The 18,806-nt window shown below is 40.8% G+C and overlaps 1 protein-coding gene across 4 annotated transcripts in view; it reads right to left on the bottom strand.

Annotated features, from left to right (window-relative positions):
* The window catches only part of TAOK3 (TAO kinase 3), a 192,219-nt gene that overhangs the window by 17,954 nt on the left and 155,459 nt on the right, over positions 1-18,806 (bottom strand). For all 4 annotated transcript variants that reach the window (XM_001924400.7, XM_021073054.1, XM_003483429.4 and 1 more), the window contains 3 exons: positions 11,670-11,906; positions 9,490-9,618; positions 5,390-5,593 (listed from right to left, as the gene is read on the bottom strand). In XM_001924400.7, the coding sequence (XP_001924435.2) occupies positions 5,390-5,593; positions 9,490-9,618; positions 11,670-11,906 (570 nt within the window). The remainder of the gene's footprint in view (positions 1-5,389; positions 5,594-9,489; positions 9,619-11,669; positions 11,907-18,806) is intronic.

Raw genomic sequence — 18,806 nt, 5'->3', positions numbered from 1 at the left:
GAAACAGGTCATCTTTGTAGGTGGGAGTTATAAATCCTTAGAGGGCAATTTGGCAATATCTATTAAATATTTTAGGAGTTCCCGCTGTGACTTAGTGGGGTAAGAATCTGACTATTGCACATCAGATTGCTATAGAGGTGTCGGTTCGATCAGCCGGGCACAGTGGGTTAGAGGATTGGTGTTGGAGTTCCCATTGTGGCACAGTGGAAATGAATCCAAGTAGTATCCCTGAGGATCCAGGTTCGATCCCTGGTCTCGCTCAGTGAGCTGGGGGTCTGGCATTGCCATTAGCTGTGGTGTAGGTCGCAGACTCAGCTCAGATCCCGCATTGCTGTGGCTGTGGTGTAGTCTGGCAGCTAAAGCTCCAATCCAATCGCTAGCCTGGGAACTTCCCTAAGCCATGGGAGCAACCCCAAATAGACAAAAAGATTAAAAAAAAAAAAAAATTTAAGTGTATCCACCCTGATCCAGAAATTCTACTTCTGAGAATACTATCTCCTACATAATACTTCCATACACATAAAAAGATGTGTACAAAGATGTTCTCTGTAGCACTGTTGGTAATACTGCACCACTTCAACAAAATATCTACTGAGAAGTACCTTATTAAATAAATTATTCTATAGCTTTACCAAAAAAAAACAAAAACAAAAACAAAAACAAAAACAAAACCCACCACCACCACCACCAACAAAAAAAAACCCCAAACGATCGATGGTTAAAAAGAATGAGGCAGAGTTGTATGTCCTAGATGGTAAATGGAAAAGAAAAAAAAAGAGTTACAAAACAGAAGAGTGGACATTTCTGTAGGTTCAGTATCCATCTCCCCTGCTTTTGTTAATAGGCTCCTCTTTTTGCTTGAGAAGGTTACTCCACCCTATCTGGAATCAGAGAGACTACTGAATAAGCAAATAAGCACATTATCCAAACAAGTTCTATCCCTCCTAGGAATTTGAATCTTAAGCACAAATGATACAAAGATGAAACATGGCTGGAGGAGGTACATACAAATGGCAGTACCTGGAGGAATGTCCATTAGCTCTAGGTCACAGAAGTTGTTTTCCCAGCTTGGGTCTCCAGCTCTGTCATCTACCCTATGTCCTTCCAATAAATTCCTTTCCATACTCAGTCAGCCAGAGTTTGTTTCTATTGCTTGCAAATAAAACAAACCCACTGATACTAATGTAGTCTTATTTTTGTAAAGTTAATGTTATATATAATATATAAGCTGTATATATATAAACACATACATGAAAAAATCTTCCAAATTAATGTGACTGCCTCAGAGTAGGAAATGGGTGGGATGAGATTATCAAGCACTTTCACTATTCAGGGTTTTGCTATATGTGCCCTTTTCAATTTTTTTTTTGTTTTTGTTTTTGTCTTTTTGCCTTTTCTTGAGCCACTCCTGCGGCATATGGAGGTTCCCAGGCTAGGGGTCTAATTGGAGCTATAGCCACTGGCCTACGCCAGAGCCACAGCAATTCGGGATCCAAGTCGCATCTGTGACCCACACCATAGCTCACGGCAACACCAGATCCTTAACCCACTGAGCAAGGCCAGGGATTGAACCAGCAACCTCGAGGTTCCTAGTCGGATTTGTTAACCACTGTGCCACAATGGGAACTCCGATGTTCTTTTATTACTTTTGTAAATAGAAGGAAAAAACTTTGAACATTTTCAAGAAGGCAGCTCTGGAATAAGACTAAATAAAGGAAAATCTAGACTCTTAAGAAATATACCCTTGTATAGTTAGTCTTCATTCAATTGGTTAGAATCAGATACTAATGAAGTCATGAATATAGTTTATAATTTTGGGAAATAATTCCATAGCTTTTATTGGCATTAATTGTCCCCTTAGCCTCAGACTTCTTCTAAATATATGATACTAGAATAAAAATAATAATTGCCAGATGAAAAGAATCCCAAATACCTTGTTTCCAACTGGTTACTGGACTTTCAAATTTGGAATTTTTTGCCTTCTAACAAACCAACATGTGTAGTACTGAATTTAATCAGTTTCTTAACCAATACCTCTCTCTAAGCTTCTTTGTTTGGGCCCAAATCTACATACATTTCCCCAAGTCTTTTTTTTTTTTTTTTGTCTTTTGTCTTTTCAGGGCCACACTCAAGGCATATGGAGGTTCCCAGGCTAGGGTCTACTCGGAGCTACAGCTGCCGGCCTATGCAGCAACGCCAGATGCAAGCCGCGTCTATGACCTATACCACAGCTCATGGCAACAACGGATCCTTAACCCACTGAGCGAGGCCAGGGATCAAACTCACAACCTCATGGTTCCTAGTCGGATTTGTTTCCGCTGAGCCTTGACAAGATCTCCCATTTCCCCAAGTCTTAAACCTTAGAAATAACTTTGCTTCTAGCCTCATCTTTTCTCTCATATCCTATGCATGCCAAGTCTTGCTTATTTTAAACTGAAATGTTTCAAACTCATCTCTTTTGCCAGCTATCACTGCTATCTTTGCCTATACTCTAATTTCCTACTACCTGATCTCTTTGCTTTTAGTTTCTTCCCTCTAATTCAATGTTTCTCAGCCTTTTTCCCCCTTTCCATTACTGTCCCCATCAGGAACCATTTCATTTTTATTAAAAAAAAAAAATTTGTTTTGGCTGTACTTGGAACATGTGAAATTCCCGGGATAAGGATCAAACCCAAGTCACAGCAGGAACAATGCTGGATTCTTTTTTTTTTTTTTTTTTTTTTTTGGTCTTTTTGCCATTTCTTGGGCCGCTTCCACGGCATATGGAGGTTCCCAGGCTAGGGGTCTAATCGGAGCTGTAGCTGCCGGCCTACGCCAGAGCCACAGCAACGCAGGATCCGAGCCGCATCTGCGACCTACACCACAGCTCACGGCAACGCCGGATCTTTAACCCACTGAGCAAGGCCAGGGATAGAACCCGCAACCTCATGGTTCCTAGTCAGATTCATTAACCACTGTGCCACAACGGAACTCCCCCAATGCCGGATTCTTAATTGCTAGGCCACCAGGTAACTCCTCAGGAGCGTCTTTAGACTTCCCCCTTCTCAGATTATCCTCACCACTGCAATGTTAATACCACATGTATATTGTACATCTTCTTATGTTCTGTGGGCAACAAGCCGTTGCAATATCTAAGTCCCTCCCCCAGAAGAACACCCCCCCCAGGCAGTATTGCCTCCACAGACAATACACACTGTAGTCAATCTGTGCCTCACCATCAAACTGGGCTAATCTTTTAAAGCAGAATTTTAGCCACATCACTCAGTGCCTGGCTCAAAAATATTCTGCCACTTCTCCCTTTTCCAGTAAGATGAGATAACACAGATAAAGAACCTGAGTGTGGCCCATGTTATATGTGTTCAAAAAATTCGAGTGTGCTCCACCCTTTTCCCCTCCCATTTGAATACCACTCTCCAAAAAACTTACACCAATTCACACTCCCATTAAATGTGCCTTGAGTGCTTGTTTCCCTCATGCAGGCTAACACTGGATTTTTTTGTTTAATCAAACTTTGATATTTTCATTAACGTGCTACCTCATTTGAGAGCTTTTAGGATTACCCAGGTCATAATGGTTTCCTACTGAACTTTGTATCTGAAACTGAATCACATTCTGTATTCCTCATCTCAGTGAATAACATCATATTCATCCAATTCCCCAAATTAGAAACTCTGAATTCACTTTTTTTTTAATTTGTTGTTTTAACTTTTTTTTTTTTTTTGTCTTTTTGCTTTTTCTAGGGCCGCTCCCACGGCATATGGAGGTTCCCAGGCTAGGGGTCAAATCAGAGTTGTAGCCACCGGCCTACGCCAGAGCCACAGCAACTTGGGATCCAAGCCGCATCTATGACCTACACCACAGCTCACGGCAACGCTGGATCCTTAACCCACTGAGCAAGGCCAGGGATCAAACCTGCAACCTCATGGTTCCTAGTCGGATTCGTTAACCACTGCACTATGATGGGAACTCCTGAATTCATTTTTGACTCTTCCTTCTTCTGAAATTCTCACAGCATTTGGTTTGAATTACTGTCAGTTCTGCTTCAGAAATGTCACTCAGATCTAATCTCTATTGCCACTACCTGTTCCAGGTGGAACTAGAGAAAGGGCATCCTAGCTGATGTCATTGTACTCTGTTTCTAACTACTCTAGCCTGCCTTCACATTGAGGTATTAACTCTTCAAAACAAAGAAAACTCTAATTGTCATTCCTGCTTAGAATCCTCTGTGCCCATGCAACTGCCTTCAGGCTGAAATCTAAAACTCTTGCTTTGGAGTCCCCGCTAAGACACAGCTGGTAAAAGGATCTCGTGTTGCCACAGCTGTGGTATAGGTCACAGCTGTGGCTAGGATTCAGTTCCTGGCCTAGGAATTTGCATATGCTGTGGGTGCAGCCATTAAAAAAAAAAGTCTTGCTTTAAGAATCAAGACTCTTCATTCTGCTCCCAACTACTCTTGTTCTGACACTCCACTCCACAGACCCAGAACCCCCAAATCCCCTCAACCACGGAATCCTCCAAGCCCTTTCATGACTACATGCCCACGATAGTTTATTTATGTCTATTACTCTACCTAACATATTACATTGCAATTAGTCTGCTACATGTCTTTTTCTCCTCTTAGACTTGGGGCTACTTGAAATCAGGGAGGATCACTTCTCAGTTGTCCTAGCATCTCTAGCACAGTGTCTGGCAGAAAGAAGGGACTCTCTAAGTGCTGGATGACTGAATGAATTAACTGTAGAGCACCAGTCTGTTATTTAAGTGTTTCATGTAGAATTACAAAAATGCAAGTCTTTGACAAATAGGCTAACAGCAAAAATTCTCTTTCTTACCTTTTTTTTTTTTGTCTTTTTGGTATTTCTTGGGCCATTCCTGCGGCATATGGAGGTCCCAGGCTAGGGGTCCAATCGGAGCTGTAGCCACCGGCCTACGCCAGGGCCACAGCAACGCGGGATCCGAGCTGCGTCTGCAAACTACACCACAGCTCACGGCAACGCCGGATCACTAACCCACTGAGCCAGGGCAGGGACCGAACCCGCAACCTCATGGTTCCTAGTCGGATTCGTTAACCACTGCGCCACGACAGGAACTCCTATCCTACTTATTTTTGATTCTCCACTACATGATATGGCTTGTAATATATAATAGGTGTTCAAGAAAATTCTGTTACATTTATTTGGAACAAGTTGATTCCTTGCTCTGTAAATGGGCTTTCTCTTATCAGTGGTAAATTAGTTCTCTGGCAGTTTTGCACATCTACTTTGTGTCAGGCATGGCTGAAGCCTACAAGGTGAAGGATATAGGAATGGACAAAACAGACATGGTCAGGATCCTCACAAACCTTACTGTCTCATAAGTCAATGACAAGAGTTATGAACATAGCAAATACCTCCCGAATGTTCTGCTGCTCCACCTCATGCCGCTTGATCATTATTTTCCGCTTGAAGAAACGACAGTTTTTGTCGTAGTACAGTCTCTGCTGAGTGAGAAGGTGGGCTTCCTCTTCGGCCTGTGTGTGCTGCAAGTTCTCTTTATGCTTGGATATCCGCTCCTGCTTTTCTTTCTTGGGTGTGCTATGGTCCTCATTCATCTCCTTCACAAAAACAGAGAGAAACAAAAACCAAAAAAAAACATGAGTGTCATCAGGCAAGAGGAACTATGAAAGCTTATTGCTATGGTAGATTAAATTATTTTGAAAGCATTATTATTTTGTAAGTTCAGAAAGGCTTGGTGTGGCACACACACTCCCCTCACTTCCCCCTTTCTTTATCGACTGAGTATTGAAAGACTTCTTAGTTTTCATGTCTTTGGGTTCTCGTGCTCAAAATTAATGAGTACACCCAATCAACACACACTTATTGAGTTCCTATCATGCAAGAGGTACTGTGCAAGGCCAAGGATACAACTGTGAGCAAACAAGCATGGTATCTGCCATCATGGGGCTTTACGGTATAGAGACAAAAATTAAAGAACAATTGATATGAACTGAAGATTACTGAAGTTAACTACTGTGAAGTGGAAGCACTTGGTTAAAGGAGGGTTAATAAACAATATTTGAACTTGGTAACAACTAAGCTGAAATTTGAAAAATCTGTAGGAGTTTAACCAGTGAGAAAGGAGAGGAAAGAATACTCTGGGCAGAAGAAACCACATGTGTAAAACCTTTAGGGTGAGTTAACTGAAACATGGTACATTCAAGGAACTGAGAGAAGGCCAGGGTAGGGGGTGCCGTGTGATGTGAGATGAGGCTGAACAGGTAGGCAGGAGCCATTAGAAGCCTTCCAGTACAAGTTAAAGACACTGGTTAGCACAGGAGAAATGGATTTTATACATGTGGGGGTGTCATAATGAGATGCATTTTGAAAAGATGACTGGCTGTGGAGAACAGAATGAAGAAAGCAAGAGCGTGTCCATGGAGACAGCAAGGAAGCTATTGCAAAGGTCCAGGCGAGAGATGATCGTAGCTTAGACAAAGGTAGTGACAAGACTGAGAGAAGTAGGCAGATTTCACTGACGGGAGGTAACGCTGCAAATGTCACCAGTATGAATTTCAGGAAAAAGCATTCTTTATTTCTTATTAGAGGGTAAATAAGCCACCTATATTTCCTTTTCTTTCTTTCTTTTTCTTTTTTTAAAATAAAATACAGCCTTTCTTCTTCTTCTTTTTCATTTTTAGGGCTGCACCTGCAGTATATGGAAGTTCCTGGGCTACGGGTTTAATTGGAGCTGCAGCTGCCAGCCTATGCCACAGCCACAGCAATGCTGGATCCAAGCCTCATCTGTATCTACACCACAACCCATGGCAATGGCAGATCCTTAACTCACTGAGTGCGGCCAGGGATCAAACCCATATCCTCATGGATATTAGTCAGGCCCTTAACCTGTTGAGCCACAATGGGAACTCCCCCACCTATATTTTCAAAAGGATTGAATTCATAATTGTTCCAGATCATGTGGGTAAAGGGTAGAAGGCAGTAAATCAGAACAGTGAAAAAGATGTTAGTCTACAGGGAAAGTAAGAAGACAACTTTTGAAAAAGCACAGGGCAACCGTTGTTCATACTTAAAGGCTGGACCTATACTATTTGGTTAACTACTCAGCTGAAATCTCCTTTAATTGCTAATACCTATTTTATATAATGTTTTATGATACGGACACATACACTATTTAGATTGTTTTTGCACTTATCCAAGAAGTCTTTGTAAGTCAACTTTCAACTTTCCTGTTCCAGTGAAGCCTCAAATGAAATACTGGAATCAACAAATGCAAGAGCTGTTTCCAGCATGGAGTGAGCTGGGATCACAACAGGAAGGCTGGTGGACTCATCTCTTGATGAGACTACATGACATCACTACTAGGTTTGACATTAACCACTATACTGCACCCCCAAATTCAAATATGATCATAAAATTCACTCTAAAATCAAAAATAAATGATTTCTGGACCATCCATCATCCTGTATTACCCCCACTCCTGAAACCTATCCACAGTGGGGATAATAGAGATGGTTTTGTCATCCCAAGGACAATACCTTTAAGTACACCAATACCTAAATATACATGCCACTTTCAGTAGTCCGAACTAAGCTTTTTACTTTGTAAGGAGTAGCACTGATTTTGTTACTGGAAGGCTTCTAATGGCTCCTGCCTATCTGTTCACTAACTTCGCAGAGAAAGGTTTATTGAGGCTATCTTAAATTGGGTTTAGGCTTGTTTTTCTTCATAAGCACGGTGAAGGACTTGCACATTTAGGTGGTATCTTGCACTCATAAAGCTGAATGTGGTGAACCAAAAACAGCCCCATGCCTGAGGAGTGAGTGGGGACTCTCCAAAGCTGTTCTGTGGGAAAACCTTCTAAAGGTGGAGTCCAGGCAAATCTCCCAATACCTTAGAGTACAACCCTCAAAATGGTGGCTGCAGCGATTAAGTGTGGTCTCCAGAACAGGAGTGGACACAAGGAGTTAGAAATAAGAATCTTTTTGCAGTTGAGGAAAGTCCAAAATTTCTAATTTAAAAACCAAGGTTATCTCTGTGATCCAGCAACATCTTCTTATTATGAAATAATAATTAGACTTAAACAATAACTAAATGGAGAGCAAGTGAACCTTTTTGGTTGGGCTATTTCCTTCTGCAGCTTGGTTTTCTAGACCTTACAGGGTCATCAGAGAGTCTTGCCACTTTGACAGTGTGGATCAAATACAAATTTCTATCGCTCTAAGAAATTACCAGTGACTCATCTGGGCAGGGCACAAGATCCTGAGGCTCACCCCAATGTATTTACTTTCACTTCCTAATAAAAAAGAAATGGAGAGGAACCTTGCTAAGTCCCATATTGTTAACTTAGAATATGAGTTCGAATGAATGATTTCATATACTAAAACAAGATCCTATCTAAATTTTATTAAAACTTAATATATGAGCAGTCTACAAATAAGAAATCCTGTCTTATGAGAAGGAAAGTCTATGGAACTGCAGGCAAGTCACCTCTAAGTAATGGTAAAAGAAGAACTGAAGAAATCTGAGCTTTCAGATCAAGATGTAATTCCTCGGGGGAACTCCCTAAGTCCACTAGAGATCTTCAACCAAACATTCAAGAATCCATCACTCATTTATCAAATATTCATATGTACTAGACACAGAGATATAGTCATGGAAAAAAAAAAGACATAGTCTTTGCTCTTATTGCTTACTGGCTAATAGGGTAAAATAGCTCAAATAATCACCCAAAAAAAATTAAAATTGAAAATTAGTGTAAAAATACCAGAGGTACCTGTCTCGGTCAAGGTTGTCAGGAAAGACTTCCCTGGGGAAGTGAAATTTAAGTTTTGGTACTAGCAGACAATCTTTAGTCTTACAGGAGGTTGAGGAGGGACTGGGACTGGGGTGGGGAAAGCACCCTGGTGGAAGAAAAAGACTACAAGCAAAGACCTTGGAGAAGGGCACAGCTTTTTGCATTTGGGAAACCAAAAGGTGACCACTGTGGCAGAAACAGCGCAGTTAGGGGTGGGATAGGCACGGGGTGGGACACTGGTGTCATGTGAGACTGGAGGGAAGGCTGGTAGCTGACCATACAAGGACTTCTAGTATTTTGATCTAAGAGCAATGGGAAGCCAGTGAATAGTAAAATCATAAGGTGATACGATGAGACACAGTTTGAAAAGATCACTGGCTGAGGTGTGGAGAATAAACCAGCAGCAGGCAAGAATGATTTAGAGCTGACCAATGGTTCAGAGTCTGTTGCCTGGACCAGCACATCAGCATCCCGTGGGAACTTATTCAAAACGTACATTTCAAACTTCACCCCAGACCCAATGAATCAGAAAATCTAGGAGTGGGTTAGCAATCTACTTTAACAACTCCTTCAGATGATTCTACTGGAAAGTTTGAGAATCAGTGGATTACACTATTGTTCACAACGTAAGATGAACTGATTTTAAGTTCCAACCATGGTAATAGCAACTTGATGACTAGAAAATATTAGTACTCTTACCTCTTTTATTTTTTCCTTACAAATCTTATACTGCTTCTTCTGACTTTCTAAGAAAGTTGTCAAGTCTTTCTTCTGCTGGGCCAAGATCTGTTGCTGGAACTTCTTCTCATCTGCTGCAGCTACCTTTGCCTGATAAAATAACAAATATGATCTAGGATGAACTGTTCCTCACATGGAATTCAGCTGTCTCTATTCGCCAGTGCATCAAAAGAGCCCCAAAGTGATGAATAGCACAATTTTTAAACAAATATTTAATAAAAAATAAGATAAGGAAATACCTGTTTTGATTCTCTTGTAGCTTAAAAAAAAAAGAAAATTTTACCACTGAAGCATATATTCTAAATTATTGGAAAAATATGAAGGCAAACCATAAACATGTTTTATTAAGCACACATAAAAAATACATGGGATCAAAGGTGAACTAAGGATTATAATAAAAGATTTTTTATCATATTATTAGTGGTCCAAGAGCTAAATTTATAAAAATGGATAAATAACCATGACTGGCCGGTTTTTTTCCCCAAGAATTTAACTAACTAATTATTGCAATGATCAGATTTCTCAGTTGGGTTATCTTTAGTATAATATGCAAAGTTAATGACGTTTTGTTTTCTTAGGCATCTACTATAGCCCACAACAGTCGGGTATCAGGACATTTGGGGGGCTCCTAAATGGACAGAACACAGATCAAATAGAAGATAACCCAATCAATACTGGCTCCTGAAAGCAGCAAAATTGAAGCTTCAGGGAACCATCTAGAGGAAGCACCTATGTAAGATGAGATACTTAGGGAACAGAGAGGGTATTGTGCTTCATGGTTCTATGTATCTTTTCATATTTAGCTTCTATTATCAACAACTTTTCTGTTACGAACAATTCTTTCCACATATTTACCAAATAAAAGTCCCAAAAAAGACTCTGACTGGTTTATTTAATCAACATCATCCCTGTTTGGGCACAGGTTTTCAAACCAGACTGCCTCATAGATTGATGGCTGTTTGGGGGAATGCTTCTACAATTCTGATGTTTCCTTCCAGGGAGGGAGGCGGGGGGAGGGGGAGAAAGAGAGAGAGAGGGAGAGCAGGAGCGTGAGAGCGCATGTGAGCACACAACCACCCCTGGCTCTCTGTCCCCAGTCATTCCCCAGGGAGCACAAATTCACCCCTGCTTTTCCAAACTATGTAAATCTGTGGGGTAGAGGGTGGGGAAGGTGACTGGTTTAACACTTGCCAGTGTCTGGGTAGGCAAGTCTGTTTAATTTTGTTCAGTATTATTAGGCCAGTTTCCCTTCAGATATAAATCACTTCTAACATTTATCAGTAATAAAGTTTTCTTTGTTTGTTTGTTTGTTTTGTTTTGTTTTGTCTTTTTAGGGCCGCACCCATGGCACATGGAGGTTCCCAGACTAGGGGTCTAATGGGAGCTACAGCTGCTGGCCTACACCACAGCCACAGCAATGCCAGATCCGAGCAATGTCTGTGACCTACACCACAGCTCACAGCAATGCTGGATCCTTAACCCACTGAGCGAGGGCCAGGGATTGAACTCGCAACCTCATGGTTCCTAGTCATATTTGTTTCCACTGTGCCACGACGGGACCTCCAGTAATAAAGTATTTTTGACTCTCTATTTGCAATATCCTCATGTCTGTTCTCATAGTTAGTTCAGAACCTGGATGGGGAAGAGACATGTTTCCTAGAAGAGCCAAGCAATAGCCAGATCAGTTATTTGTTGCCACTGGTCACATGCCCATCCCCAGTCCAATCAACTGTAGGCTGGGATTATCACCACTAAAAGGGATTAATTGTAGAACAGTTTTCTTTTGATGATAACCATGTGTGAGGCAGGCACACTAATAGATCTGAATGGTGCAAGTTTCCAAAGGAATAGAAGCATCTTGTTTCTTTTTATTTGTACCAGACTCCCTGATCATGGGCTGATGTTCAGAATATATTTGAATAGACAAGAATGCAATAAATACTTTCAGTTGCTATTTTAACTTATAATGACAATTTTACGTAGCCCCATAAAAACCTGGACCTCCTCACCACCCCACCCAAAGCAAAACTGTTCCTCTATCACCAAAAAGCACATCACTCCTGCCTCCTGCTCATGGGATGCTGCTGACTGCAAGAGGCCTGGCTTGGCCAGGGCATGAGGGCGTGGGTGCACACACTGACCTCCTTTTCTATGATAGCCACTTGCTTCTTGGCCAGCTTCTCCAGCTCGATGGACGAGTTGTTGGCATGCGTCTCCACCTCCTTCTGTAGCTTGAGGCGGTGCTCGTCCATCTCAGCCTTCAGCTTGTTCTCCAGGGCGATCAGCTGCTTCTGGTGCTGGCGCCGCATCCGCTTATAACCTGACATCTGTTCCCGCAACTCGTTCTCCTGCTCATGCTCATGGATCTGTCGTGTAACCTGATTTGGGTTGGGAAACAGAACTCAGGTAACCAGATTGGTGGAAGACAAGCTTGCAGGCAAAGCAGAAGTATCCTCTGGCATAATTTTATTTATGACTATCGCCATCAATTTATTTACTATTTCCTGAACATTCACACGTACCAGGCACTATGTTGGGTGTGCTTTATAATCTTTATCTCTAATCCTACAAATGATCTCATTCTCTTATTCATTCTATTCATTCATGAGATAGGTGTTATCACTACCATTTTATACATGAAGACATTGAGACTTGAAATTAATATATTCATTCAGCCAAAATATATTTACATATTTTTGAGATATCATTATATATATCCTCAAGGTCACATAACTAATAAGAATTAGAGCTGGGATTCAGAACCACTTCTGTCGGATTCCAGAGCCATGTTATTTCCACTGCACTAGGATTTCTCAACCTCAGCACTATTGACAACAAGCTGCATAATTCTTGGTTTTGAGAGGCTGTCTTGTGCATTGTATGATGTACAGCTGCATCTCTGGCCTACCCACTAGATGCTGGTAGCATGTCCCATATCAAGACAACATAAGAAGAAATGTCTGTAGATATCACCCAATGTCCCCCGGGGGATAAATCCCTCTGGTTGGGAAGCACTGCACTTAGCATACTGCTAATCTATTGTTTCTTTTTATTTTTTATTTATTTTTTTAAACAGATTTATTATTTATTTATTTTTTTTTTGCTTTTTAGTGCCACAACTGGGACATATGGAGGTTCCCAGGCTAGAGGTCTAATTGATCTGTAGCTGCTGGCCTACACTACAGCTCAAAGCAACGCTGGATCCTTAACCACTGAGTGAGGCCAGGGATTGAACCCTCAATCTTATGGTTCCTAGTTGGATTCGTTTCCGCTGCACCATGAGGGGAACTCCTGTTGCTTCTTTTTAAAGATCATGTGTCTAATAGTCATAGGAATCTTGAATATCCTTTTGAATAGTTTGAAAAAGATTAATTTCTGATTCTCAATATGAATGAGCAAGAGTGAGAGTGAGAGGGCACAAGCTCTCTCCTTTAAAATCATCTGTCCCCTTCCTTCCCTTCCCCACAAAAGACATGTTTACAAATTTCATACACTCACTTTTTCTCCTAAAAAGAAAGCAATTTTTTTTTTTTTTTTGGTCTTTTTGCCTTTTGTAGGGCCTTGTCCTGCGGCATATGGAGGTTCCCAGGGTAGGGGTCTAATCGGAGCTACAGCTGCCGGCCTCAGCCACAGCCACAACAACGTGGATCTGAGCCTTATCTGCGACCTACACCACAGCTCATGGCAACGCCAGATCCTTAACCCACTGGGCAAGGCCAGGGATTGAACCCGCAACCTCATGGTTCCTAGTCGGATTTGTTAACCACTGCGCTATGACGGGAACGCCCAGAAAGAAATTCTATGATTTTGGGAAGACTACTTTTCTTAATAATTTTTCTTTAACCCATTTTCAAGTGAACATCCAACAAACCGAAGATTGTAAATGTAAATTTCTGCAGCTCTTGTTTCTTTCTATTAAACTTTTTCTGATTTTCCAATCCTTCCTTTAATTTATGATTCTTCATTATTGTCCTGTCTCTGGCCACTTCCTTCTAATCTTCCCTATTTTAGTAGAAAATATTAATTACTCAATTATAAATTTAGTTTTGTTTTTCACCAAATAGCTCAGTCACTCAGATCTACTACTATAAGCCACTTCTCCCCAAAGTAACCTTCAAACAAGTTTTACTGGAAAATTTCATGTTGCTATTAATTCTGTCTACTATTTTCAGTTTATGGGTCAAAGTGCATTTTATACAAAGAACATTTTGTTTCTTTGCTCTTTTTAGAAGGTGTCCCTGCATACTAGACTGAGTCCTTACTATCAAGAGAGTGCTATTCTGTAACTGGATAGTATTATCAAAGTACACCATTAAACATTAGCCGAACTTTGAAACCTTTCCAGCTGAAACTAGCACTAGGTTTCTCATACTCATTTCTCTTTTCTAAAGAACAATCCTCTTTAAAGTATGAGGGATAAGAGAAGATATTTCAAGACCATAAAAAAAAGAAAAAAAGAAAAAAAAAAGATAGCATCACCAAAGAGCCGCCTAATATTCTAAGGAAAATAATCTAAAAAAAAAAAAAAAAGAAGACAAAAAAATGGAGTTCCTGTCTAACGAACCCCATTGGCATCCATGAGGACATCGGTTTGATTCCTGGCCTCACTCAGTGGGTTAAGAATCTGGCATTGCCGTCTGCCGTGGTGTAGGTCACAGTCTTGGCTAGGATCCAACATTGCTGTGGCTGTGGCATAGGCTGGCAGCTATTGCTCCAACTGGACCCCTAGCCTGGGAACCTCCATATGCTAAGGGTGCGGCCCTAAAAAGACAAAAAAAAAAAAAAAAAGAAAAGAAAGAAAGAAAGAAAATAATCTATTTTGTCATCATAATAACAATTTTTTTTTTGGTGGCTCCAGGGCGCATGGAAGTTCCCAGGCCAGGAACTGAATTCAAGCTGCAGGGGCAGCAGTGCTGGATCCTTAACCCAATGCCCTGGGCCAAGGATTGAACCTGTGCCTTTTCAGAGACCCAAGCCGCTACAGTCGGATTCTTCTTCTTTTTCTTTTTTTTCTTTTTTTTTTTGCTTTTTAGGGCCATACCCTCAAAATATGGAGGTTCCCAGGCTAGGGGTCCAATCCGAGCTACAGCTGCTGGCCTATGCCACAGCAGCTGGGGATCCGAGCCACGTCTACAACCTACACCACAGCTCATGGCAATGCCAGAAACTTAACCCACTGAGTGAGGCCAGGGATCAAATCCACAACCTCATGGTTCCTAGTCAGATTTGTTTCCGCTGTGCCACAATGGGAACTCCTGCAGTTGGATTCTTAACCCACTGCACCACAGCAGCAACTCCTAACACTTTTTAAAAATGTACTTATTTCATTAAAAAAGGAAAAAGTAGTTTGAAATACATGTATATATTTCACTTTCTCATACTTGTGCCTTTCTGAAGTTCAACTGTAGGGGAAAAAATTCCAATCAACAGAAAGGATACCATTTAGTCCTCTTTAAATTCACTTGTTTTTCACACAAATAAGGCAATAAAGTGTCTGTTCTGGGGTAATGAGTTTGAGACATGTTTTATCCATAAACTTATTTTTTTCTTATTTGAGCATTCTTTCTTTAATCAGATTCCCAAAGCTGAGGCATGGCATCCTCTACAGCTATCATGACATGTTTAATACTTGCCAGCAGAATGTTTGACTGGCTTGTGGTCAATGAAATAGTTTCAGGATGGCCATTTCACTAAACCAGGTGGCCTCGAGATAAAATGGAAATGAGTTGTGTCAAGAACATTTTCTATCCTAATTGGTGGGTGAGTCCCTGTGAGGACAGTGGTCCTACTGCATACCAGACCATACAAACATGTGGCAGAGACAAATCACAAAGCTCACCATCCTGTCATTGTACATCACTGAATTCTAGGAGAGACATTTTGCTTGGAAATGCGAATGCTTCCCATAATTTGGGCAATCACCGTCTTAAACTCCTGATACCATCTTCCATTTGCTACAATTTCTAAGTTTCTAGAATTTCTAAGTTTTAAAGTAATTTTCTTCTTAGGTACATTTAGAGATATTGAGTTTTAGAATTCCAAGTGCAAGCTGGATAGGTGAATTTATTTATTTATTTATTTATTTCTTGTCTTTTGCCTTTTTAGGGCTGCACTCACAGCATAAGGAGGTTCCTAGGCTAGGGGCTGAAATGGAGCTATAGCCACTGGCCTTTGCCACAGTCACAGCCACACCAGATCTGAGCCTTGTCTGCAACCTATACCATAGCTCACGGCAACACCAGATCCTTAACCCACTGAGCGAGGCCAGGGATTGAACCGGAGTCCTCATGGATGCTAGTTGGGTTCGTTAATCACTGAGCCACGATGAGAACTCCTGGATAGATGAATTTAAATAAAAGCATAACAATTTTTCATTTGTGAAGTCTAGCATAAATATAAAAATACATGACCTACAATTAGATACATTTATGTGTTTTAAGTATATACGGCACGCCTTAGGGATGCACTCTTTGGTTAACAGAATTAAAAACAGCTCACAATTTTATCATGCTTTATGGTTTATACAATGTGCTTGCACATGTAATTTACCTCTTTAATTTTTATGAAGTCTGGGATTTGAACTAAAGTCCTTATGGCTCTTGAATTGCCTGAGAAGTGCACATCCCCAAAATAGGACAGAAAGAAAACTTTCTGTTATGAAGTCAAAGAGGGAATCAAAACCCCCAAAAAAACCCATGCTGGAGAGAGTGGTAAGTCTAAGCTAAAAACTCGAAAAGTCCATAAATTTGAGAAAGTTGTAGAAATGGAGTGTATGGTTTTCACAACAGTAGTCTCAAAAATGTGATCAACTAAATAGGGGCAGCAGCATCTTGCCACACTTAGTAGGCTGCTTGGAGACAAATCTTATCCCATCCCTCACTATATAACTGACCTTGGGCATAATCTCCTAAAGTCTCTCAATATCTTCACATGCAAAGAGGAACTACTGCAGTGATGAGCTAACACTTGTGCCTAGCAAGGTATCTCACACATAGGAGATATTTCAATATATTTTGGGTTCCTTCTTCTACCAAGCTAAGAGTAATACATTTTCCCCCCCTCCACTAAGCATTTCTGGTGATGGGGACATGGGTCAGAAATGGATCCAAGAGAAAAGACAAGTTTAACAATAAATTGGTACTTATATCCAGGTTGTGGATTGTAAGTACATATAATTTCTGAATCTGAATTAACTCTCTTTCTTTCTTTATCCTCCCTCCCTCTTTCTTTCTTTCTTTCTCTCTCTCTCTCTTTCTTTCTTTCTTTCTTTCCCTCTCTCTCTCTCTCACTTTCTTTCTTTCTCCTCACCCATGGCATATGAAAATTACCAGGCTAGGGGTCGAATCGGAGCTGCAGCTGCCACCCTATGCCACAGCCACAGCAACGCCAGATCCGAGCTGCATCTGCGACTTACACCACAGCTCACGGCAATGCCAGATCCTTAACCCACTGAGCGAGGCCAGGGATCGAACCCACAACCTCATGGTTCCTAGTTGGATTCGTTTCCGCTGCACCACGACAGGAACTCCCTTAATTAACTATTTCTTATACCTGGAATAATAACATAAAAATAAAGAACCATAAAGGAAGACTGAACTTTTTTTCAGACAGTTTCCATAGCCACTGCATGTTACTTTTTTTTTTTTTTTTTTTTTTTTTTTTTTTTGCCACCCTGCGGCATATGGAGCTCCTGGGCCAGGGACCAGATCCAAGCCACACAGCCGTGAACTAAGCCACAGCTGTGGCAATGCCAGATCCCTAACCCACTGTGCTGTGCTGAGCCAGGGATCAAACCAACGTCCTATTGTTCGCAAGAAAATGCCAATCCTGGCACCACATTGGGAGCTCTGCATTCTACCTTACTTAATTCTGGCAAAATTTAGCCCTAAAACAAACCCCTTCATCCAAAGTTGTACTAAATGCCTACCAAGTACAGAACACAGCACTAGAAGGCTAATAAGCAACTTATTGAATGAACATAAAAGAGAAGCATGGTAGCTGATGTTACCCTCTTAAGAGATCAAAGCCAACTTACAAGATTAATTATGTGTAAGAATCAAAATAACGTATATTGAACACCTCAGCACTTAGAACAAATGAAATTTATAGCAAGTTCTTAAAAAGAATAAAATGAGTCACATTTTGGCATTAGAAATTTGACATTCCACTCTTTAGAACACCTAGGGAAAAAAACATTTTAAAGTCACACTAAAAGTAATGATGGGTAATAGGCAATTCTGCTTTATACAGAAAAACTGACATGAAGAATGCTGAAATGCACACTTATAAATCCAACATCTCCTGTGATAGCAAGATTAGAAGAAAGTTCATTCATTCATTCAACACATGTTTATTGAGAGACTTTGGTCATATGGGTTGGGCATACAAATTGGGCAGTGCAAGTAAAAAATGGTACAGCAATGATCATAGTGAGATTAAGAAGCCAAGAAAAAGGAAAGAGGAGTTAATGGAATATTTTGATAAGCAGCTTCCAGTATACTATCCAAGAAGAGAACACATTTTCAAGCATTTAGAAACAGACTAGCAGGGCACTTTGGAAGTGAAATGGCAGCATTTACTGATGAGGCTCCTGACATTTTTATGCTTGTCTATCAAACTCATTCAGGCACACAATTTCACAATTAGTTCAATGATTAGGTTGCATTTTTAAAAAACCAAGTGAAAATTCCTTTTTTTTTTCTTTTCTTTTTAGGGCCACACTTGCAGTATATGGAAGTTCCCAGGCTAGGGGTTGAATTGGAGCTGCAGCTGCTGGCCTATACCACAGCCACACCAACGCCAGGTCTGAGTTGCGCCAGCGACCAACACCACAGCTCATGGCAACGCTGGATCCTTAACCCACTGAGATGGGCCAGGGATTGAACCTGAGTTCTCATGGATACTAGTTGAGTTTGTTACTGCTGAGCCACCACGGAAGCTCTGAAAATTCCACTTTTATATGAGCTCTTCTACTGAATCTGGTAAAACCAAAGTAAAAGAATCTATATTTGAATGGATAGAATAATCATCATCTTCTCTGACATGCTTTCCTGGAGATTAGGAACTCTCTACTTAATGTGCCCTCTCCCTAATGTGCATTTAACGTAAATTCACACATGTACTAGGACCACCACATTCTAGTGAGAATTCCTTTAGTAGGTCAGAAACTGAACTGTCCTATAGATAGGGCCTTGGTATTCTTTATGGTAACATCTACTATAGGAACTGCCAGTGACCCCAGGACACTATGAAATTATAAGAAATGACATCAGTAGTAA

Source organism: Sus scrofa, chromosome 14, assembly GCF_000003025.6.
Source record: "Sus scrofa isolate TJ Tabasco breed Duroc chromosome 14, Sscrofa11.1, whole genome shotgun sequence".
NCBI lineage: Eukaryota > Metazoa > Chordata > Mammalia > Artiodactyla > Suidae > Sus > Sus scrofa.
This window is presented reverse-complemented; position numbering and strand designations above follow the sequence as displayed.